This window comes from Melopsittacus undulatus, chromosome 7 (genome assembly GCF_012275295.1).
Source record: "Melopsittacus undulatus isolate bMelUnd1 chromosome 7, bMelUnd1.mat.Z, whole genome shotgun sequence".
NCBI classification, from domain to species: Eukaryota; Metazoa; Chordata; class Aves; order Psittaciformes; family Psittaculidae; genus Melopsittacus; species Melopsittacus undulatus.
The window spans coordinates 72,956,550-72,980,849 of record NC_047533.1 but is presented as its reverse complement, the minus strand read 5'-3'; the positions used below and the strand labels follow the sequence as shown (position 1 = coordinate 72,980,849).

The following is a 24,300-nucleotide window of genomic DNA, read 5'->3' as shown; positions in this document are numbered from 1 at the left end:
GCTACGTAGGGGTTACACTATTTTCCAGAAAGTTCCCCGCATGTGTACAGAATTGTGATGGTTGTCTCTGGGGGTCGTTTACTTCTTAGAATCATAGAACCATAGAATAGTTAGGATTGGAAAGGACCTTAAGATCATCCAGTTCCAACCCCCCTGCCATGGGCAGGGACACCTCACACTAAACCATGGCACCCAAGGCTTCATCCAGCCTGGCCTTGAACACTGCCAGGGATGGAGCATTCACAACCTCCCTGGGCAGCCCATCCCAGTGCCTCAGCACCCTCACAGTAAACAATTTCTTCCTTATATCCAACCTAAATATAAATATTAATAATAATATAAATACACTTCTGGCAGCCTTTGAAGTAGATGCTTATACCAGCTTCATTGGTTCGTTAGCACCGCAGACATAATCGTCCTCCTATCCTCCTACTTATCACTTAGTTTAACTGCAGCCTATTTTGGACACCTGACATTCCCAGATACTCCTTATCTTTGCATCCTGTTCTTCTGGACTGTTTTTCTTAAAACTACATCACCTATAATGATTTATCTTGGACAAGAATTCCCAGGATGCTCTCCAGCTGCACTCTATTGGTTTTTCTATGGATCATGCACCTCAGTAAGTTTCCATTGCCACTGTTACAAAGCCATCAAACTTAACATGACTTAAAACTACTTCTAAAGGTTTATAGATTCCATTCTGTAACTTTGTCCCCCCCCTTGTCTCACAACCAAGGACAGAGTTTTCACACCTTCCCTGGCCCCTGTGTCAGTGCTTGACTGCTCTTACAGTGGGGTTTTCCCCACCCTCTGTTTCTAACTGGAATTTCCCATGCTGCAAATTCACAACAGGAAATCTGAGATTTACCCTCACCTGCAAGGTAAAGCCCATGGAGAACTTGCTGGTGGCATCAAGGCAAAAAGAAGGTGACACCATTAATTCTTTCATGCATCCTTTCTCTGCCCCTGAAGTCACAGAATCATGGAAGAGTTTGGGTTGGAAGGAGCTTAAGATGCCTTCTACTGGAGCAGCTGCTCCAAGCCCCTGTGTCCAACCTGGCCTTGAACACTGCCAGGGATGGGGCAGCCACAGCTGCTCTGGGCACCCTGTGCCAGCGCCTCAGCACCCTCACAGGGAACAGCTTCTTCCTCAGAGCTCAGCTCAGTCCTCACTTGGCACCACCATAGCCCCCCCAGCACCCCAATGACCCCCCCTGCACCCCAATGACCTCCCTGCACCCCCACAATCCCCCCAGCACCCTATAACCTCCCTGTGCCCAGTGACCCTCCTGGCACCCAATGAGCCCCTTGCACCCCAATACCCACCCAGCACCTCACTACCCCCTGCACCCCCATAACCCCCCTCAGCACCCCAATACCCCACCAGCATGCCAATACCCCCCTTAATATGTGTGTCATCCCCCCAGGAGCTGCTCAAGCTGGAATCCTGCCTCAGGATCATTGGTGGCAAACCCCTGAATTCCCTTTATTTCATCGGCTTCCAAGGTTCCATATGGGAATTAGGGGGGAAGGGGGGGGGGTGTCCCCAGGACATGGGTATGGGGGGGGTCCCCCTAATTCATCCTATCCCATCTCCAGATGATTTTCTGCTCTACCTGGACCCCCATTACTGCAGCCCTGTGTGGATACAGAGCAGGAGAACTTCCCACTGCAGGCAATGGGTATGGGCGGACGGGGACATCCCATCAATGGGGTATTTTTGGGGGGGAGGGGAATTATCCTGATACACACACACACACCCCCCCCCCCCCCCCCCTTTTCCAGTCATTCCAATGCAGATCCCTGTGGAAGATGCCCTTTGGGAAGATGGATCCCAGCTGCACCATTGGCTTCTATGCAGGCGCTGGGACCGGGCTGGATGCGCTCTGCAAGGGCCTGAGCCGGGTGAGCCCACATCGCATTATGGGGGGGGTGTTTTGGGGTTGCCCCCCCCCCCCCATTGTAACCCCCTTTTCCCTCCCCCGCCCATATCCACGTCCTGGCCCCCCCCACAGCACCCGAGCGTTATCCCCTCTTCACCCTGGTCGAGGGGGGGCAGAGGATGGAGCCCCCACCTCCTCCGGAGACGTCCCCCCCCCCCCGCAACCCCCTCCGAGGCAGAGGAGTTCGTGTTCCTCTGAGCACAGCCCCCCCCCCCCCACGGGACTGAACCATTGTGGGTTATGGGGGGGATGGGACTGAATCATTGTGAGTTATGGGGGGGTTCCCATGGGACTGAACCCAATGGTTATAGGGGGGTCCCAACCCCTGAAACCCCGCCCCCCCCCATGGGACTGAACCACTGTGGGTTATGTGGGGTCCCCAACCCCACAATGACCTTTCAGGGACACCCACCCCCACCCCTTTGTGCCCCCCCACCCCAGGGGGTACCAGACGCTGCTCACGGTGGGGGGGTCACACGTTATTTATTGCTCCCCCCCAGTAAAGATGAACTGAACCAGGCGCTGCCGTCACCCATGGGGACCCCCCCATTACCCTCGGGCCGGGGGGGGCAGCGGCTCCCCCCCCCCCTTGTGCCGCTGCCGGTACCAGAGGCGCCAGGTGCTGAGGCCGAAGGAGCCAAACGGCTCCCGGTGAATTCCTGCCCCCCCCCCCCGGCACACTCGGGGGCCTAATGGGGCCGACCGGGGGGGGGGCACCTTTAAGCGGCCCCCCCGGGGTCGTTTCCGCTGTCCCAGGGCTTCTGCTCCGCTTCTGGCTTCGCTTCCGGCTCCTTGGGGCTGGGAGAGGGGAGGAGGATGAAGGGATGAGGATGAAGAGGGGAGATGAGGATAAAGGGATCAGGATGAGGATGAAGGGGAATGAGAATAAATGGATTAGGATAAAGAGGGTGAGGATAAAGAGGGATCAGGATGAGGATGAAGGGAGGGATGAGGATGAGGATAAAGAAGATGAGGATAAAGGGATGAGGATAAAGAGGGAATGAGGATAAAGGGGGGAATGAGGATAAAGGCATTAGGATAAAGAGGGGGTGAGGATAAAGGGATCAGGATGAGGATAAAGGGACAGGGATGAGGATAAAGGAATGAAGGTGAGGATGAAGGGATAAGGATGAAGATAAATGGTGAGGATAAAGGAATGAGGATGAGGATGGGGGGGGTAGGTTTAGGTGTGACCCTGTAGGCGCCTGTAGTTGGCCTTATCCTGCCGCTCCTCCTGCTCCGAGCTGGGGGCAAAGGGGTCCTGAGCACCCCTAATACATGGGGGGGGCACCCATGGACCCCCCCCCCCATACTCCCCCTTACCGGTACATGCAGGTCTTGTGCAGGGAGCACCAACGGTTCAGCTCCTTGTCATCCACTGCCAGGATCTGAGGGATGGAGGGGGGGGGGCACAGGGGGTTGGGGGGGGCAAATGGGAGGGACCAATAGGGAGGGCCCAAATGGACGGTGGCCCAGCAGGGCCTGGCAGCAGGAGGAGCGCCCCGGGGCATGCTGGGAGCTGTAGTGCTGGGGCTGCCGGCGGCCATGTTGGTGCTGGGGCTTGCAGGTTGTGCTGAGGGGAGGGCCGGGGCCAGCGCTGAGGTGAGCGAGCCCCTGTGGAGATGGAGACAGCCCCGCTGTGGGCACAGGCACCGGGCACCCCGACTGCCAGAGCGCCGAGAGCTGCCCCAGCCCGGCCTGCGGCCTGCAGCTGGCCCTGGGCCTGCACAGGAGGAAAGGGGAGAGCACAGAGAGGCAGAGAAAGAAGGGCCTGGGCTGAAGAGGTTCCCTGGCAGGACGGAGAGCGGGAGCTGTGGTGAGTGCCCGGCCCTTGGGGCCGTGTCTGCCTCTCATCTCTCCAAGCTCCCGCTCCCTTTCCCCTTGCTGTCATTGTCTCCCTTCCCCAGACCTCTCTTCTATTCCTGTGCTGTCCTCCACGTCCCTCTCTTCTCCAAGTCCTTCTTTCTCTGTCTCTCTACCAGCCCCTTCTCCTGCTTGCAGCTCATTCTGTATCCCACCGTCTCTGTCTTTCTCCCTGCCTACTTCTCCTCTCTCTGGCTGTGTCTGCTGCTCCCAGACCCTTCCTCCATCACTCTGCAGGGCTTCTGATGCTTCTCTTTCTTTCTCCATCCCTCTGAGCTGCTCCTTGCTCCTGCACTTCTCTTTCTCTTAGTTGTTAGTCTTGTTTGTTGCTCTGGTTTTAGAATCCTAGAATAGTTAGGGTTGGAAAGGACGTTCAGATCATCCAGTTCCAAGCCTGTGCCATGGGCAGGAACAACTCACATTAAACCATGTCACCCAAGGCTCTGTCCAGGCTGGCCTTGAACACTGCCAGGGATGGAGCATTCCCAAGTTCCTTTGGCAGCCTGTGCCAGCCCCTCACCGCCCTCACAGGGAAGAACTTCTTCCTTATATCTCACCTAAACTTCCCCTATTTCAGCTTGAACCCATCACCCCTTATCCTGTCACTCTGGTCCCTGATGAAGAGTTGCTCTCCCACATCCTTATAGGCCCCCTTCAGACACTGGAAGCTGCTCTGAGGTCTCCATGCAGCCTTCTCTTCTCCAGGCTGAAGACCCCAGTGTTCTCAGCCTGTCTCCATACAGGAGCTGCTCCAGCCCCTGATCGTTCTCGTGTCCTGCTCTGGACTTGTTCCAACAGCTCCGTGTCCTTTTGATGTTGGGAACACCAGAACTGCACCCAGTGCTGCAAGTGGGGTCTCAGAAGAGCAGAGCAAAGGGGCAGGATCACCTCCTTTGCCCTGCTGGTCACACTCCTTTTGATGCAGCCCAGGACACGGTTGCTTTCTGGGCTGTGAGCACACACTCATGTTCATTTTCTCATTGACTGACAGCCTCAAGTCCTTCTGGACAGGGCTGCTCTGAGTCTCTTCTGCTCCCAACCTGTAGCTGGGATTGCTGGGATTGCTGTGACGCAGGTGTAGGAGCTTGCATTTGGCTTGGTTGAACTTCATGAGGTTGGCATTGGCCACCTCTCAGGCGTGTCAGAGTTCCTCTGGATGGCATTCCTTCCCTCCAGTGTATCGACCGAACCACACAGCTTGGTGTTGCTAGCAAGCTCTCCCTGCCGCTATTTGTTTTTTACCCACTCACATTTCCTCTACCCACCACGTCTTTTGATGATCTCTGTCAATCCTGTAGTCCTTACTTCTCTCTGCCCTGCTCCCTCTCCCACTGTTTGCCTCTCTTCCTCTTTCCCTGCTGCTTCTTTCTCCATCTCTGTGCAGATCCCTACTCTTTTATTCTTATCATGTCCTTCCTTCCTTCCTTCCTTCCTTCCTTCCTTCCTTCCTTCCTTCCTTCCTTCCTTCCTTCCTTCCTTCCTTCCTTCCTTCCTTCCTTCCTTCCCTTCCTTCCTTCCTTCCTTCCTTCCTTCCTTCCTTCCTTCCTTCCTTCCTTCCTTCCTTCCTTCCTTCCTTCCTTCCTTCCTTCCTTCCTTCCTTCCTTCCTTCCTTCCTTCCTTCCTTCCTTCCTTCCTTCCTTCCTTCCTTCCTTCCTTCCTTCCTTCCTTCCTTCCTTCCTTCCTTCCTTCCTTCCTTCCTTCCTTCCTTCCTTCCTTCCTTCCTTCCTTCCTTCCTTCCTTCCTTCCTTCCTTCCTTCCTTCCTCCCTTCCTCCCTTCCTCCCTTCCTCCCTTCCTCCCTTCCTCCCTTCCTCCCTTCCTCCCTCCCTCCCTCCCTCCCTCCCTCCCTCCCTCCCTCCCTCCCTCTCTTCCTCTCTCTCTTCTCGCTCTCTCTTTCTCTCGCTCTCTCTTTCTCTCTTTCTCTCTCTCTCTCTTTCTCTCTCTCTCTCTTTCTCTCTCTCTCTCTTTCTCTCTCTCTCTCTTTTTTCTTTCTCTCTTTCTCCCTTTCTCCCTTTCTCTTCCCTCCTTCCTTCCTTTTCCTTCCTTCCTTTTCCTTCCTTCCTTCCTTCCCTCCTTCCCCTTCCTGGAAAGCAGCAGCTGCATGTGATAAGGCTTGAAGTAGCTGAAGGTACTATTGGATTGTGTTTTCCCAATGAGGTTCAGGCCCTCATGCAGCTGACAGAAATGTGGCAGGCCTGGCCATTGAGCAGCTAATGCAGTGCCTGCCCTCGGCTGCCCGGCAGCAGAGAGGGGCACGAGCGCTTGGCCCCTGCACCCAGAGCCGAAGAGCCAGGAGGGGATACTTCCTGATGTGTAGGCCTTCCCTTTGCACATGAAGGCAGCACGGGCAAGTGGGGTGCCAGGAGGAGCTGTGCTTCAGTGCCCATCACTTCTGAAGCAGCTCGAAGCCCTTCAGAGGCTGCCAGGATCTCTGTTTCAGGGGATATAACCAGCCTTGGATCCTGGGGATCCCCGACTCCGAAAGCCGAGGGGTCGACCTGGAGTCTGCGCTGGAGCTTTCTGCCAGAGGCTCCAGGTAAGCCCATTCTCCCCAGTGCGGTGCAGAGCACATTTCACATCTTGCCCAGTGCGCACTGCCCAAGGGCATGAACTATCTCCTGGTTCATTTGTTCAGAGGCTGTTGTTGCTCAGGGCCCCATCTGCAATTGTTCTTCCTTGGGTCACTGATGCAGTTTACAATCAGACTGTCATGTGGGTTGTGCACGGGACCTGTGGGGCTCCTGAAGGGTGAGTGGGTCCTGCTGAGCACTCCTGGACTCTCCAAACAATGCATCAGCTCATGGATGGCAATCAGGGAGTCTGGGTTGGTGCCATCTTGCCACCAGTGCACTGCTGTGGTAGTGATTGGCACTTGTTGTTCTTCTCCCTTCAGCAGCCCCAGCACAGAAGGATCCTGTGAGAGACCAGGCAAGGCAGAGCTGCTGCATTTCCTCTGTCTCCAAGACAGCTCTACCAACAGCTCCTCAGTCACCTTTGGGCAGTGCCTGTCACAGGGGTTGGAGTAGCCTCAGTGCCTGTTGCTGACATTGAAATAGCTGTGCCACCTCTTGCTGAGGTAGCAGTTGTGGTGCCTGTTGTAGGGCTTGGAGTGGCTGCAGTGCCACATATCTTTTATTTGTATATGTGTGTCTGTATATTTCTGTGTGCCCTGTAATGTGATGAGGTGGTGGATTTTTGCTGGAAGCTTCAGCCCAGCCCTGGATCTAGGGCTTTTCTTTAGGGTATCTTAGAGCTGTCTGTGAAGGAGAAGGGGTATTGCAGCCCAGCAGAAATAATGGCAGAATCCCAGCCCCTCCAGCATGTCTGTGAAACCCTCCCACTGTCCCGCACAGCATTATTCAGTGTCTCTTGCAGGACTGGTCCAGGGACATCTGAATCAATAGGCAGGAGCAGGACTGCAGCAGAAGTAGCATGAGCGCCTGGCAGAGTTGGACTAGGACTAGTAATTGGTAGTGAGGGTGCTAGTGTTTGGTCCAAGTGTGTGGTACGTGACTGTATGGTGTGAGAACCGTGTGTAAAACCACATTTGGGGTTCCCCAGTGTGTCTGGGATACTCTGCTATCAGGGCAGTAGAATCTCCATGAAGGTTTCATACAACTTTAGGATAATACTGCACAAGAATTGGGAAAAAAGAAACCAAAACAAAGAAACCCCAACAAAACCAAACCACAAAACCTAAGTCAATGAAGGAATAATCGAAGCTTTTGTGCATTCTTTATAAAACAATCTGAACTCACTTGAGGTTGTCTGTTAAGAAGGAGGAAAAGAACTGTTAGAGCTGAACCCAGTGCAGTGATTGGGAGAAAACTCCAGGCACAAAGTTGCCAACTAAGTTTTCAAGCTGACAAGCAGGTATTCTTCATTGCGGCACCGGGAGACACGGGGGAGAGCTCCTCCTGCCGTTGTGTCCCCCTGTTGCTCCACAGGCCATCCTTATGTAGTCCCTGGGCATACATACATAGTCATGAGGCTACGTGTGGATTATGTTGTTTTCCAGAACGTTCCCCGCATGCGTACAAAAATGTGGTGGTCTCTGAGGGTATTTACTTCTTCCAACAATCTTCATCACTTCTGGCAGAAGTTCTAATCCAGGTCCTGGAAGGATACCTGTCGGTAATAGTAAAATTGGGTATTACAGCACCTAAGGTGCCTGCCCCCTTCCAGCTGGGGGGGGTAGAGTCTCATAAGCATTTTCTCCACATAACCAATACCATCCTTTCCCTTTAGGAATGGGCCACCACTGAACCAGGTTACCATCTATATTAATAGTGTGGTTGCAATTTGAATGGTGACCTACATCTGTGGCATTTGAACAAGCATGATCTCCTGCCCTGGTTCCTGGTGTAATACATCTTTGTGCACAGGTGTGATATTTATTACCTGGATTAGGATTAACTATTCCAAATGTTAACCTTTCGTTTGAATACAAATTGCTAGTGTTCACCCACAGATTTGTCCATGAAACAGTGTTAGGAATTGGAACTCCAGTTCATGGGAGTTCCAGGCTTTCTCCTGATTTAGGCACCTGTGCACACACCCAACAGTCACTACGATTAAAAACTTCAGTACCATTTTGCGTTAGTTTCAGGTATAAATTCTGGTCCCAAGCTTGTGCACCAGTTATCATATGAGTCCAAATTACGACCGACGCAAGTTCATACGTAAGGGTCCTGAAGGTTCCATCTGCCACATCTCTGGTTCTGGTGCTTTCTTTATTCTTGAATACTGTATCCGAGCAGGTTGTTCCTTTATCTTCCCTGCTGTAAAGGTGGTCAGTGATACTGGTACGTTCCGCTCCACTTCTCCTGTAGAGGATCTCCTGAAAAATTCTTAACATAAACCCAGTCTCCAGATCTGAAAGGGTGAATGGGATAATCCAAACCTCTTGCTCTTGTCCCTGCTACTCTCTTATTTATCTCCTCCAATTCTTTTCCCAGATTGATCAAGAACTCACAGAGATAGCTCTCTCTGACTTCCTGAAGACTTTCTGCTTTAAACTGGGACTGTTATGGTCTTCCATATAAAATCTCAAATGGGCTAACCTCTTCTTTTGACCGAGGTTTAGTTTGAATTCTTAATAGAGCCAGTGGTAACCTTGGTACCAATAGAATTTCATTTCCTGACATATTTTCCTAATTTGTTGTTTGATCAGATGGTTCATCTTTTCTACGTGCTCACTGGCCCGAGGCCTGTATGGAACATGTACTTGCCAATCAACTTCCCCCTGATCCCGGAGGGATGGGAAGGAGAATGGAAAGAGTGTAACTCCCAGGGGCTGAGGTAAGTCGAGTAACTAAGGTATAACACAAATCACTGCTGCTACCACCAATAATAATAATGATAAGGGAAATAACAAGGGAAGAGAATACAGCTGCTCGTGAGGATCAATGTTTACAGATATGTAAAGGGTGGGTGTCAGAATGATGGTTTTTTTCAGTGATATCCAGGGATAGGACAAGGGGCAATGGGTGTAAACTGGAGCATAGAAGGTTCCATGTGAACATCAGGAAGAACTCCTTTACTGTGAGAGTGACAGAGCACTGGAAGAGGTTGCCCAGGGGGGTTGTGGAGTCTCCTCCACTGGAGATATTCAAGGCCCGCCTGGACAAGTTCCTGTGTGATGTACTCTATGTTACCCTGCTCTTGCAGGGGGTTGGACTAGATGATCTTTTGAGGTCCCTTCCAACCCTTGGGATTCTGTGTAAAATGAAGATCTGCCCCTCTGCTCCCAGTGCCCAGAGGGGATGTGCTGGCAGTCAGCACAGAGGTCTCGATCCCATCAGAGCTGTAGGGTCTGATAGTACCTGCATGGCAGAGAGCAGAGGCTCTCGTAAGGGATGCACTGGCTGCCCTGTTTAAAAATCAAAGCCCTGGCTTGGGTTCCAGCCCAGGAGAGCCTCTGCACAGCTGTTGTTTGACAAAACTCCCAGTGTTTTTGGCCAAAGACTTTCAGGTACAAATGCAGTCAAATAGTTGACTAAGCAAAAGACAATCCAGTGGTCCATTCTTGAGCAGAGCAACGATTGCTTTGGGGTTTTGCTTGAGTTCAGACAGTTGTGGCTGTGACATGGTTGTAATGGGCCTGTGAAGGCACCTGCTTGGGGCAGGTAAAGCCACATTCATCTTTGCTTTTATTTCTTGGTGCCTGCTTCAGTTTGGAAGCTCGTTGCACAGCAGGGCTTGTGCCTGCAGCCTGCCCAGCACCTCTGAGCACAGCGTGCGTGCTGCAGGGAGCTGCCCCAGCTGCCTGTCAGCAGCAAGAGATGGGCCTGTCCCTCCAGTGCTTCCCAAGTGATAAATAACCCAAGCTGCTCCTTTCACAGCTTCTGAAGAGCCTGTGGGGCTTCGTAGGTGCTGGGGTTGTGGCCGGTGCTCCTGTGGGCTCAGGTTGAAAGGCAGGTCACGGGCTGGGCTTGTCCCCTCCCTGTGTCTCCTGGTCTGATCTTTCTCTCCCTTGCTTCAAATCACAGACCCACGTGCTGGTGTTTGAAGGTGCCCCACAGGAGAAGTATTAGCCCTGCTGTGGATGACCAGCTTGCTGCAAAGGCAGGAGCCCAGGAGCCCAGTCCTGCTGCAAATGGAGCTGCCATGGGATGTCTGAAGCTGCAGATGCCAACCAAGCTGTGGTGGAGCAGGTAAAGCACGTGAGGGCTGTTGTTTGTCTTGCTCAGGAGAAGGTGGAGGGAAGGAGTGCTTGTGGCAGCTGGTGTGGTCCTTGGAGCTGACCATGGGAGGATCCTGCTGGGCTGTGGGTGCTCGGGTGTAAGCATGGTTTGAAATGTGTGTGATGTCAGGAAGTAAAGAGCTGCCATGTGCTCAGGCTCTGAAGGAAGCTCTGTATCTTGGGGGAGGAGAGGAGGAGCCTGTACTCCCTAGGCTGTGGTGTGTCTTGGTGCTGGGTGGCATGGAGAAGGCCCTGGCAGGAGGGAGAGAAGAGCTGGGTGTGAGGGAAGAGAGGCTGAGCCCTGCTCTGGCTGCGTGACTTTGACTAAGCCCTGGTCCTGCAGTGTGGGGTACTGTAGGATGTTTCTGTCCTCAGTATCGTGGTGACTTTGATGGTTTTTAGCTGCCAGTGGAGACATGAGGCCAAGGCAGTTAGGATTAAGGCAGTGTCAGCCCCAGGAACGACTGTTGAACCATTCTGTAGCTGCTGCACAGTTATCAGTGCCCCTGACATCTGTCCCCTTTCCTGTTTAACCTGAGACGTGGTGCCAGTACCTTGCTGAATTGGGCACGAACCTCCATCCAGAATGCGCCCATCTTTCTGTGCCCTGTCTCCTGGCAGTCACAGCCTCGGTTGCTGCCCTGCTTGTGTCAGAGATTGCCCCTGAGCTGTGAGTAACTTCTTGAATGTTCTGAAGTTTGCAGCAAGGCAGCTGCTGGGTTAAATGGTTTCACAGTGTGAAGGGAGCAGAAGAGCAAGGAGGCATTACACTTGTTGGGCCCAAGTTACTTCTGTTTTGTTTTAAAAAGTGATGGAAGGAAAACAGTTCCTCAGTTCAGATTTGACTGCACAGCTGACGTCAGGGTCTCCAAACTGGGGGTATTTGAAATGCTGTCTGGATTTAGGAAAGGAGGAGAGAAGCCTTTGCTTGAGCTCTCCAGTTTTCACCTGGATTCGTGGCTGGACATGATGCGGGACATGTTTTGGAGTGTTTCCACAGGCTGGCTGCTTGGAGAGCCAGTTAGCACTCGGGGCTCATTTCCTCCCTGGCTGGTTTGTAAACCCCCAGATGCTGAGTGTTGGTTTCAAAGTGAGGGCTCCACGATCCCCACCAAGCAGACGTGAGGATTTGCTTTGCCTGTGGCCGAGAGTCTCATGGGAAGGTTTTGTTTCTGGCAAAGGCTGTGCTGAAAACGTGTGAGGCTCCTGGCAGCTGAGATGCCCCAGGAAGCTGGGTGGCCTTGGCTGGTGCGTGTGCCCGTGTGCGCAGGCTGAATGGGTACAAAGTGATGGATGGGTGCTCAGCAGGGACAGCAAGAGGGGTCACCCCAAAGGCAGCCTGGCCATGGGCCTGGTGTGAGTGGGCTCCTCCTGGGCCAGCAAAATAGGAATTAAATGGTTGCTTTGTAGTCAGTGTGGAAGCTTTTTTCTTTACTCCTGCAGCAGGGAAATGATTGGCTCATGTGCAGTGTATAAACCAATTGATCTGCCGCTCACGGAGCGTGAACAACTGGTGCTGTAAGGTGCACTTTAATGGTGCTGCAGCCCTTCAGTGCGGGGCAGACATTGAAGGCGTAGGGGGGCTGCAGGGATCTGCAAGGCTGTAACTTTAGCAAGGCCCTGCAGTGGCCGTGGAAGCCAGCAGAGGAGAGACATGGCGGCCGACAGTGATAGCGAGAGAGCTCAAGGCAGGAAGCAGCAGGGTCTCCACTCCAGCCTGGAGCTGGAGAAATCCCAGAGCCACAAGTGGTGGTGGCCTTGGTGTGGAAGTGGTGCGGGAGGGTGAGCACGTTCTTTCCGGGGCGTGTGGACCTCTCCTATTGTGACATAGAGGGAGCTGCTGCTGCTCAATGCACTGAGGCAGGAGCAGGCTTGAGCTACTGTCAGGCTCTGAGCTCTGCTTCGTGGAGGCGCTGGTGAAACCCTGCCCTAGCTGGCAAAGCCAGAGCGTTGAGGAGAGGGGCTGGGCAGCCCAGGTGCCAGCCCTGTCCTTTGGTGCCCAGGTTCCCCTGGCTGTTGGCAGCCCAGCAGCAGTTCCCTGCTGTGCTGGTGGGCAGCATCCCCACCGAGGCGGCTCCTGTCCCTCCAGCTGCCCACAGGTGCCAGCAGCGCGAGGGCATTGGGGAGCCAAGGCCCTGCGGGGAGGAATCCTCCAGGAGAAGCGTGAATCACCCGTGCTGAGGTAGCGTCTGGCCCTGGGCAGGGAGGAGGCAGCTCCGTTGGCAGCAGGGATGGGGCAGTTGTGTGATAGCCGCAGGATTTAAACACCCCTGGGCTAAGAGCAGGGCTGGGCAGGTAGAAGGGCTTGAAGGGGCTGTGGAACTGCTGTGCGGCTTGCAGCGATGGTAGAGACTTGGAGCTAGGCTGTAGGTCCTGCAGCAAAGGGAGCCTTGTCTGTGTGAGGTGGGGAGCAGGGAGCCCCGGGGTGGTGGGCTGGAGGGGTGCTGTGTCCTGGGTGCTGGTTTGTGCTGCCCCTGCAGGGAGATGTGCCCGATTGCTCCGTTGTGCTCCTTTCCTGCTCCTCTGGGAGGCTGGTCCCTGCGGGCTCTGGGGCTGGGGAAGAGCCTTGCTCCAGGGCTCAGGGGAAGCTGCTGGGCTGGCCGGGCTGTGCAGGTTGGAAGCCCTCTGGAAATAAGCGTTGTGGGGGTGACAACAGGATTCGTTTCAAGTGAAGTGAAATCACAGTTTGGAGAATTGGGACGAATGAGGCAGTTAAGAGCCGGTAATAAACCCTGAAATCAGATGAATGTTGGATCATCCCCATGAGGTTTCTCCCCTGACAAGCAGTTCTTTCCAGCTTTAAAGGCCAGCTCTTGCTGCAGCAGGTCCTCCTGAGCAGAGGCAGTGCAGAGCTCTGGTGTTTGTTGCAAGAACAAAAGGAACCGGTAGCCTTGTTTCCTGAAGCTGCCAAGGGCCCAGCACCACAAACACCGTTTGTGCCGTGCTGTAGCTGTCTTGGGCGTAAAGGCATGAAGTGATTGCCTTGCGTGCAGGGTGTGGGGGAGAGTCGAGGGGCAGGGAATGGCCATCTTTGCCTAGATGCTGTCTTGCTGTGTAGAGCAAGTGCACACAACAGAGGTGCTGTGGAACACAGGGAAGCAGGAGGGAATATCCTCCTGGATTTTCCTTAGATCTGAGCTAATTGCTCCTGTGCCTTTGATGGTTTCCTGCTTCTTTCCTGCTGTGGCAGCCTGGAATGCCTGTAGGGAGCCTCGAGTTTGGGTGTTACCAAGTGACAATGAGGGCATCCTTCTGCATGGAGAAGTGCTCTTGGGCAGTGGGGTGGTTTCCTGCCTGGAAGGAGCCGTTTTTGCCAGCTAATCTTTGTAACTTCAAGCAGGCAAAGTAGCCTTGAGAAACTCTGGTTCTTAACCAGAGTCTTGAGCTCTGTGCTGAGTTAGTTAGAAACATCAGCAGGCTCCTTGCAGAAAGGGTGAGAAGTGCCAGCAGCCCCTGGTGTGTCTCCGTGGCTGGTGGGACTGCACCCAGAGCAAAAGGCTGTTTTGGCTCAGGGGCTGTCTGTTGTGGGGTTTTACGTCTATGAATGGAGCCTAAATGTGGTCTAATGATGAGTGAGGGTGGGGAGGCCCTCCCTGCGTTCTGTGCTTAGGAAGGATGCCAGAGGCTGGAGACACGGCTGTGTCCTTTGGGTGTGCCAGGAATGGCGAGGCCCTGGCACAGATTGCCCAGAGAAACTGTGGCTGCCCCATCCCTGGCAGTGTTCAAGGCCAGGTCGGATGGGCCTTGGAGCAGCTGCTCTAGTGGAAGGTGTCTGTGGCCGTGGCAGGGGGTTGGGAGTGGGTGAGTTTTAAGGGCCCTTCCCTAAGGTTGTGGGTTCCAGGCTTCCATGGGTGTGGGGTTTTAAGGTTCTGGGGTTGTGGATTGTCCAATTGTTGCTTCTTCCAGGTGAGCTCTGCGACATGGCCAGTGGCAAGACCCCCCGGCCCATGAGGTCCTCCAGAAGGGCGGATGGATTCCAGAGCAGAGTGGTAGCATCTCGTAATCCCAAGCTGGTCAGAGAGGCAGAAGAGTCTCTCAGCAGCAAGCAAAGGCTGGCGAGGCCTCGGGAGATGAGGCAGCCCCGGACTGCCCAGCTTCGGGACATGGGTGAAGTCTCCCATCAAAAGGTAGCCTTTCCCTGGCCTTTTCCTTGCTGTTTGACGTGCTATTTGAAGAGGGCACGTGCTTGTGGCTGACTTGCCTCCAGCTCACCCAAGCAGCTTGATGATTAGGTCCTGTTGTCATTTCTGAATGGTGGTGGTGGAGTTCTTTCTGCTGGGGAAAGGCAAAACATGTGTTTGCAGTGAGCCATTGAAGTCCTGATCTGCAGGAAGCCAATGGAACCTGTGCTGCAGTTGGTGGGTTTTGCTGGAGTTGAGCTACCGTCACTAAAGCTACTGGGGGTAGGGCTGGGGCAGGACACAAGGGCAGGAGCTGCTATTTCTCATCCTGCTGTTCAAAGACCCACCTCTGGCTTTGGTGTAGTCAACTGCCACGTGCTTGGGGTCACAGGACTCCCTCAATGGTGGCAGTAGTGGCCTTTGAAGGCTGAGGGCCTGTGGCAATTACTTAAGCTGTAAGAAACCCAATTGCGTCAATGCATGAATGGGTTGGAAGAAGGCGTGGGAGCCTTCCAGGGTGTTTGAGTTTTCAGGCTGCTGGATAGTCGGGGAATTGCCCTGGGCAGAGGAGAGTGGATGCGCTTTCCCTGGATCAGTGCTCTCTTAGATGGATGTTTAAAGCTGCTTTTCTTGCAGGACTGCTCAGTGTAACAGCCAGTCCAGGTGGGTGGACGACTGAGGTAGGCTGTTGAGCAGAGAGTTGCCAGCAAGTGAGCTGTAGCACATCAGTTCAGGGTTGCCCCAGACAGCACACGAGGTGGGAACACATAAGACGGGCGCCCAAATAACTGGCAGTGCTACAGCTTCTGGCCTCAGCCTGACCGTGGCTTTTGTGGGGCAGCGGGAGACCTGCCTGTGTGTCTCGAGTGGCAGCAGTGCAGCTGGGAGAGGGGAGACCAAGCAGGGAGGAATTATCTCCAAGTAAAGCCTCTGCTGGGTCAGCATTTGTTCTTTGTGTGTACTTTTCAGAGCTGCTTCTGCAGTGCTGTTAAATAAACCAGCAGTGATAGAATCCAGTGAAGCAGCAACTTTAAAGCTCCTGGGGAAAGGGGATACGAATTGCAGCCTAGCTCAGGTTGCCCAGTAATGCTGGGGAAAGAGCTGAATTTCATCCCCATCCAGCATTCACCTCATTTGTCTGTTTCCCAACTGCCCTGTTACTTTCTTGTTGGCCTTTCCTCCCTGGTACTGGTGTCTTCCGCCTGGTTTCTTGGCTCTCCATCAAAAAAAGATATGTGGGATGTGTGGGACTCAGTGTCGCTGTCCCAGAGGGAAGTTCACCCGCAACTTGTTTCCTGTGGAGGCTCATGGAAACTGCTGGGTTTTGCTTGCTCCCCGAGTGCTGGTGGCTGTTCCAGCAAGTGTCTGGAGTTGAGCGAGCAGCTTAGCAGAGGGCTCTGCTGGAGGTGAGCGCTGCTTTGCCTGTTGGAGAAGGCAACCTGAAGAAAGAGCCTCCAAAAGAGCTTCTTAGCTTGAGGCTGCTCAGCATGGTCCAGAACCCTTTGCTGAGCTGAGAGCAGAGGTGGGTGAGCTGCCATCTCCTAGCGTGAGCTGGGCAGATGTAGTCACCAAGAGACTGTATTTACTGGAGATGAGTGTGGGCTCTTCCTTCGTTAATCTTTCTCCCAGCAGCTGAAGCTCTCTCTGCTCTGTCTTGCATCTGCAGTTCTCAGCCTTTGAGCGGGACCAGAGGTCGTTCCAGCCTTTCCCATCCGAGGTGGTGTTTGAGAACTACATTCCCCACCAGTTCTACATAGCGTCGCTAGCTCTGAGGAACAAAGACAGGGTAAGTGCTGGGCTGTGGAGGTTGAGCACTGGGCTGGAAGAGGAGAGCAGTGGAATTCACATGGTGTGCAGCAGAGCAAGTTCCCTGCTGCAGTGCAGCACATGCAGAATAAAATGTCTCACCAGCGTTATTCTGCAAGATGGGGGAAATGTTCCCATGCTGGGGATTCTGGTTTTGGCCGTGCACTGGTGGTATCTACCCAAAGGAGCTCTTTGAGCCAGCATGCTTCCCCTTGAAAGCCCTGGACTGATGGGATTGTCGAGGGCTGTGCAGTTCTTGCCTGCTGTCATGCTTTACCTCAAGTGTGCACCGTGTCCTGGTGGCTCTTTGGTCAGTCTTGGTTTCTGGCAGGCCATGTTTTCCTCTCTCAGCCTGTTCAGCCACCTGTGTGCAAGTGCCTGTCAAAGCACAGGGAAGAGCAGTGGAAAGAGGCTAGCTTAGCAGGAGCAGTTAAAGGGGATTCAAGTCCAGCCTTGTGTGTTCCGTGCGTGTACCTTCAGAGTTAAAAGTGTTTTGGGAAGGTGGTAAGGAAGGCTGTCACGTGGCCTGTCCTGGTCCCTTCTCAAGTTTCCCCAAGTGACAGAATCATAGTTGTGTGTCTTTCGTGCAGGTTCCTCGTCTGCTGAACGTCATCCTGGGGAACTCTCCTTACTTTGAGTTGATCAGCCCGAGTGATGAGGACTATAAGGTAGCCCCGGGCACGTCTTCAACCTACCGCATCCTTTTCCGACCTGATGAGAACAAGGTGAGAGTGGAGGTCCCGAGAGATGATGCCTTGAGGGGAAGGTGAACCTGCAGGGCTGGATTCCAAAGCAGGCATCTGGTGTGGGTTTTGAAGAAGTGTCCTGGGTTCAGTGGGATTGCACTGGATCTAGACCTGGGGGAGACTCTTTGCTGGTGCTGAAGGTTGTGCTCCCATAGGCTGGAGGCTCTTGCCTCTTTCAGGCTCTTTTGTCCTTCAGTGGTGGAATATTTAATGGAATGTCTGTTGGCTTGAGGGCTGAGAGTCTGCTGCCTGTGCATGGCCTTTTACTCATCTTGTGTTTGCTGCTTAAATGTAGTTGACTAGTCTGTCCTATCCTCAAGCAGCATGCCTCTAGAAAGGTACAGAGGATCTGCCCCATGGTCCCTGGCTGCCCCTGCTTGTGAAATAATCTGTAATGAAAGGCCATGAAGGTAAAAAGTGCGAGTACATTATGGAATGCTACTGTGAGAGTCACAGAAACCAGCAGCAGTTCTTCTGGCACAGGCATGGTGCTAAAGGCACTGTGCTGAGCTTGTTTCTTTCCCTGCAGGATTATTTTGAGGAGCTTATCATCATCACAGAGAGGGAGAAGTTCTTTGTGCCTATCCGAGCCATAGGTGCCCGAGCCAGCCTGGACTTCCCTGAGCAGCTGAACTTCTCTGAGTGTCCAGTCAGGTTCAGCTCCCAGAAGACTCTGCTGGTGCGCAACGTGGGGAAGCGGGAGGCTTGCTACAGCATCACCACTCTGAGGTAAAGGAGCTCATCTCTTGTGCAAAACGCTGTTGCGTGCTTACGGAGTTGTAAACAGTGAGAAAAAGGAGGCAGAGCATCTGAGGTGCTGGACATGGGCAGGACACGTGGGGTTTGCCATTGCTTACGGTGTTTTGAGAAAGCTCTGCAAGCAAGTTTTACAGTGCAGTGATGTCTGCAAGGCAGCATCTGCAGATCTGATGCTGTTGGATTGGAAGAGCCAAGGTAGGAAGGCAGCTGGAGTGCTGCAGAAGGTGCTGTGTGGCAGAGGACAGCTCGAGGGGCTCAGGTCACGGAGCCCAAAGGCAGCATCAAGAAATGGGCAAGCAATGAGCTGGAGAGAGGCACTGAAGAGTTGCTCAGCAGCTATGTCTGTATTAGCAAGCAGAGATCATAGATGAAAGCAATTGCTCTGGAGGCCCTGGCAATAAGAGTGTGTGGTCCAGGGCCTTTGTTTTCCTGTGGGCTTGGTCTGGTGCCTGGGACCAAATATGCCTAAGCAGAATGAGCTCTGAAGTGGAGAGGAGCAGGTAGTGGCTTCAGAAGTGGACTACCAGAAAGCTAAGGAGGGAGCAGGTGAAAGATGCTCCAAGTGCCTGGTGCATTTGCAAAGGGCTGGGGGCCTTTTCTCCTGGAGCTGTCTCTCTCCCACATTTCCTGGAGAGGGCTCAAGTAGCTGAGTAGCTGGTTTGCACCCTTGTGGTCACAAATAACCTTCTGAAATGGTTCCATACCACTAGGAACCAAGTACACCCGGTCTCTGGAGGCCACAAGTTCACGGTAGTCTGGTGGTCCCGTCATCAAATGCCTGAGGTGAACTGTGTTGCAGACAGCCTGTCCTGTTCCTGTTGGTCTCAGAAGCCAGTCACTGGTTTTCCAGTTTGCTGCACTGGAGAGGGGAATGTGTTTGTGACACTGCATCCGCAAGGCAGGCGGTTCAGTTGGCTGGGAGTTGAGAGTTGCTTGGTCCCAGAGGTCTCAGCGCAGGAGCTGAGGTTAAGAACGCACCAAAGACCTGCTGCGTCTCAGTTGGTGCACCTGAGCTGCTTCAGTTTCTTCTCCAGGAAACGGGATTCAGAAGACTTTCAACTTGTCTCCTGTGAAACACGAGGGTCTGAGAGGAGCTTCTGCCAAAGGCTGGCAAGGCTGTTTAAGCAGGCTTCTAGGGTGCTCTTTAAGCAGGCTGCTGCTTTTCCCTGTGGAGCTCCATGGGCAGGAACTTGTAAATCACTGTACAGTTTCCTTTTGGGATTTCCAGGCCTAGTTGTCACCAGCACAATAAGTACCCAGTGAAGTCTAGCATCTATTTGCAATGCACTTGCCAACTACTCTATTGGGTGACAGAGCATGTGTTGAGAGCTCCTTGACAAGGGTTTTAAGAGTCCCCGAACTTCAGCAATGAACTATTTCAGTCCTGATTTGCAATAAAGAAATGGGAAGCATTACAAAAGTTTAAGGTAGCTACACAAAAACCATAGAATTGTGAGTAACTGGATGGCAGAGGTGAAGAGCTGAGAACTGTGTGCAGAGGATGGGGGGCTGAGGTCATGTTATACCACGGGATCCTCTGCAGGGTTCTTCTGCATGGGATTCTTCAGCAGGGAGAGTCACCCGCTCTGTTTCTGATCCTGGATGCTCTGGTTTTCTTGTACCGCCTGTGGTTTGCTTGCTACTTGCTTGCACAAGAGAGCTGAAGTGAACTAGACTGCAAAGTTAACGGAGGACCCAGATCTCTCTCTTTGTGTTGCAGCCCTTTCTCTGTGGATCCCTCCATTGGGACTCTTGGCGTTGGAGAAGCGATGCAAGTCACGGTGGAATTTCACCCACCAAAGACCGGTGTTTATACAAGTCCCATGATTGTTCACTATGACACAGGTAAGTGCTTGGTGCACCCTCGGTGTGTCCTTCCAAAGAGAGCAGTGTCTGCCATCATCGTCTGATGTCTTCATTGTCCTGTTGAATCCCTTCTGCAAGACTCCTTCACGGTGGGTAGAGCAAAGCTTCCATGCTGGCTGCCAGATATTGCTGTGCTGGAATATTTCAGCCTGTAACAAGGCAGCAGATCTTCCTAAGCACAGTGCACAGGGGCGATGGGGAATATTCTGGGTGCTCCGTTGGGGAAGAAGGCATAGCAAGGAGCCTGATTGAAAAGGAGATGGCTTTTAACGTGCAAGAGAGCTGTCTGAAGAGCCTGCAACTTGTCCCATAGAGCTCTGCTGACTGGTCATTGCTTTTCATCCCGATGTGTTGTGTTACAGTTCCTGGCAAGGCCTTTGAGGTAGAGACCCTCTTCTTGTGATGTGATGCACGGGTACAGTGGGTGCTCTGCCAAGAGCTGGGCCATGCTGAGGTCTTGTGACTGTGAGGAGCAGTTAGTGTGGCAGCGGTAGCCATTAGGGTGCTCTGAGCTTTGCTGTAGCCTGGGAGTGATTCTGTAGAACCCCCCTTGTGAGCAGCAGTTATTTAATGGTGAGGTTTAGGAAGAAGCTGCTGCTAGGGCTGGAGTCAGTAATGTGAGGGTGTAATGATGTCTGCAGGTAGGTGGTGAACAGGACCTTGCAGAAACCCTTGGGAATGGCTGTGCTGCTGTGCGTGTTGCTCTGATGCTGGAAGTCTCCAGCTTTCCAGCGGACACTTACCCTAGTGAAGGGACTCACTTCTCCAGTGGTGAAGTGGTAACAGCAGCACATTTGACAAGGGAGAATGTGCTGGCAGTGGTGAGGCACTTGGCTGTGAGAGCAGCAGGAGCAAAAGAAGGAGTTGGCAGATGGATCCAAGGGCCCCATAGCACCCTGTTTAGTGCAGAGCTCAGCACAGAAGCTGCTCTGTACTTGCCATTGTTCTTTTTGCCCTTGTCCATTTCATTTCAAATGCTCCCGCTTGGTTTCTGAGATGAGAGCTATGGCCAATATTTGAGGAGCAGGGGAAGAGGATGACACGAGAGTGGGGGCATCTCCTGCCTGCAGGAGAGCCTGGGCAAGCCATGACTGAGGTGGGCTCCTCAGCATCACTGAGTGACTTGGGTGTAGAATTCCCTATGACCTGAGTGGGATGGCAGCCCAAAGGGCACCCGGGCACATCTGCAAAGTCTCACTGTAAATGCTGTCACCTTGGGGATAAATCTCCACGAACACCCCCCAAAATAAGGTGCCTAAGGTGGTGCCAGGACATCCTCATGCCATCTCATGTGCAGCTGTCAGGATACGATAAATGTCCTGATGTGGGGAACTGCTGATGCAGCTCAAAACTGCAGCTCTTTCTCCTGTTGCCTGCAGATTGCCCCGTTCCTTGTACTTCCATCAGCAAGTGAGATGAGCCAAGACTTTGCCTTTGCTTTGTTCCAGGTGAAGACGTTCACAAAAGCCTCTGTGGAACAGCTGTAAATGCCGACATCAGGCTTGACAAGAGCTCCTTGACAGTTGAGAAGACTTCCCTCACGCTGTCAAAGCAAAGTTCCCTGGTCATCCACAATCAGAGTGGCATCACGGCCCACTTCCAGTGGAAGCGTTTTGTTGATGAGGAAGAGGAGGAGCGGCAGAAGCTGAGGTTTGTTTGAGAGATTCCTCCCAGCAAGATAGGTGCACCAGGGGAAAACTAACACACAGCCTCAGAGGGCTCTTGGGGCTTTTGAAGGGATTAGGGCAGACAGAGCCATGCACATCGTGGAGCTTAACCCTTGCCATTCCAGTCCCACCCGTGCTACAGCTGAGGATGATGTTTTGGGGAGAGAAGGTTGATTGCAATCACTGGCTTGCCTCAGAGGGCAAATTCACGTTTGGGAGCCACAAACTATTGAGTTCAGAGCTGCGTGCACTGCGGAGGGTCCATGAGACTGAGGCAGGTGTCAGCACTCGGTACCTGGGACTGCACTGAGCAGTAGCACTGAAGAGCTGCAGGTGGCACAACTCTTAGGATACTCAAGCAGTTTGTTCTTTGATAAGGTGTCAGGATCCTTTTCCAGCCACACGCAGGATACAGTGCTCGGTTGGCCCAGAAGGTGGAGGCCGTCCTGCTGTAGGCTGGGGAATTGCCTTCCAGTGTCCTGGTTTCTGGCCCAAGGAGGTGTTTCTGGCCTTGCTCCTCAGCTGGGCAGATGTGGAGGGGGAGGGCTGTGCAGGGAAGGGAGGGCAGCCAGGACTTGGAAGTGCTTTTGGGCTTCAGCAACCTGTGTCCTGGTGGTGAGAGATGGGGCAGGTTCTTCCAAGGGTGCCTCTGGTGAAGCTTTGAAATTGCCATTTCAGGCAGCAGAGAAACACTGACAGCCTGGGGGGATGAACTGGAAATGAGACTTAAAAGCTTCTGTGACTTGGGGAATCCTTGTGCAACTTTTCAGGCTCCCAGTAAGGAGCAACCACTGTGCAGCACTGCTCCCCTCTCATCTCCCGCTTGTGATCTCTAACCACTAGAATGATTTCTGCTGCAACCAGCAATAAAGGCAGAGGTTAACTGCATTGCAGCTCTGCAGAGGAGGCCAAATTGAGGGAAAAGATGAGGTGGTTCAAGTCTCAGCGTAGGGTTTGCATTCAGAGATGCTGGTCCTGACTTCTTTCCTGGGTGATGCTGGGCAAAGTCCCTTCCTCTCTTGGCACCTCTGTTTTCATGCACAGAAACACATTTGTGTCACTGAAGTGGTGGGATGCCAAACCCATTGGTTTGCTTTGGAAGTGCACCGGGATCCTCTGGCGCAAGGCAGTGCAGATACTGTCTCCTCATCCCTGTGGGTGCAAAAGGGAAGGGGAAAAGTGTGCTGCTGGTAACGTGCAGCTGAAACCTGGTTGCTTCTCCCCTCCCAGTGCAGGAGGCTTTTTCTTGAGGGCTGCCAGCTTTAAGAAACCTCTGGTGAGCTTGTCAGTGAGGAGTAAAACTCGCTGCTGTGCTGGGAATAATGGGATCCATGGGGGAGCCTGTGTCTCGGGGTCAGCCCCGTGCTGAGCTGCTGCTCTTCCTCACCAAGTGCTTTGCTGCTCGTGCACGGACACAACAGGCTCTGCAAATCTGCTGCTTCTTCAATGATCTCCTTGGTTTGTCTCTCCCATGGCACAGGCTGCAGAGGCAGGAAGAGGACAAGCTGGTTGATGTTCCTAAGGAGCACGGGGTGGTCCCCCCTCTCGGAGAACACCCTTCCCTTCCCATCTGCACCTCCCAGAGCCAGGGGACAGAGGTGCAGGGAGACTCCATGCCTTTCTGCAGTGATATTTTCACCATTGTGCCCATGGTAAGTGATGGCTGAGAACCTTCCTTCCTGCTCCTCGTCCTTCTCCTCTCTGAATGAGGTCCCTTGGCAGATCCCACATCAGCTGCTCCATGTGCCAAGAGAGGAGACATCAGGTTTCTGGTGAGGCTGGGGGCGCTTGTTGCAGAAAGCATTTCTGAGCAGCAGCAAGAGCCGACCCCAGGCTGGGCTCTGCTGCAAGGGCTGTGACTCAAGGGCACTTCATGAGTGTCCTCACAGTGTTCAGAGGTATCAGTTACTCTCTGTAAGGACACATTTCCACGTAGCGCATGGGGGTGAAGAAAGGCCACTGGTGCACTGTTAGTTCACATCCTGACCTGCAGAATGAAATGATCTCCTGTGGAAAGGAGTCCAAATTGAGCCCAAGTTTAATCGGGGGGACAGCAATCCATTCCTAAAACCTGGATGTATACCACATCTGAGTGTCCCTTCCAGTGTCGTCTGTGAGCCTGGACACGAGGCTGGCAGGTTTAAACAAGCTTTTTGAGTTCTACTGCAGATAGGTAGAGAAAACTGCTCACTTTCCTGGTGATGCAAGCAAACCCCCCATGTCCTTCAATCAGCCAGAGCCGTTGTTGTGGGTATTCACATGGTCTGAGCTGAAGAATGGCTGCTGTCTGAGCAGTGCAACATCCCTTCTCATCTTGGAGTGAAGCCTGGAATAATCCCAACCTCTTCTTTCTTTTCCAGTGGGTGAAACTAGTTTATGTTTTGATTTTGTTTTTGAGGAAGGGGCTGCTGTTCTCTTCTTGCTTGCTCCTGCAGCGCATGTAAGGCTGAGAGCCACCAGTGCCAGCACAAGTGCGGTCTCACAGCACTGTAGCTGGCAGCAGCATGATGTGAGCAAGAGACTGTGTCAGAGCAGCAGGGATATTGGGGAGAGTGGGAGCTGCTGAGCTGAGCCTTCAGAGCATCCTGTGGTGTGTGAGAGCTGGTTCTGGAGTGTGCCCCAGGGCTCCTGCTTCATTCCAGTTGCTGTGTCTCCACAATGAGCGTAAGCTGCTCTTGAGCTCCTGAGGTGCATTAAGGGGAGGTCTGGAATTGTGGCTGAGTCCTGTCCACATCAAGATGGGATGATGCAGAGACGTGAAGTGTAGCTTGGCCCCAAGCTGTGAGTGGAAACCTTTCCTAAATGGCCGTGTTCCTGATAGATGGTTTGCTCTAGGGCTGAAT

The 24,300-nt window shown here is 53.2% G+C and overlaps 1 protein-coding gene across 1 annotated transcript; it reads left to right on the top strand.

Annotated features, from left to right (window-relative positions):
• Positions 1-10,447: 10,447 nt before the first annotated feature.
• Positions 10,448-23,901, top strand: LOC117436461 (hydrocephalus-inducing protein homolog). Its single transcript, XM_034064520.1, has 9 exons — positions 10,448-10,463; positions 14,399-14,619; positions 16,280-16,399; positions 17,010-17,144; positions 17,695-17,894; positions 19,645-19,769; positions 21,239-21,440; positions 22,938-23,109; positions 23,893-23,901. Exons 2-9 carry the CDS (start codon positions 14,413-14,415, stop codon positions 23,899-23,901), a joined length of 1,170 nt encoding a protein of 389 aa, XP_033920411.1. The 5' UTR covers positions 10,448-10,463; positions 14,399-14,412.
• The last annotated feature ends 399 nt before the right edge of the window (positions 23,902-24,300 follow it).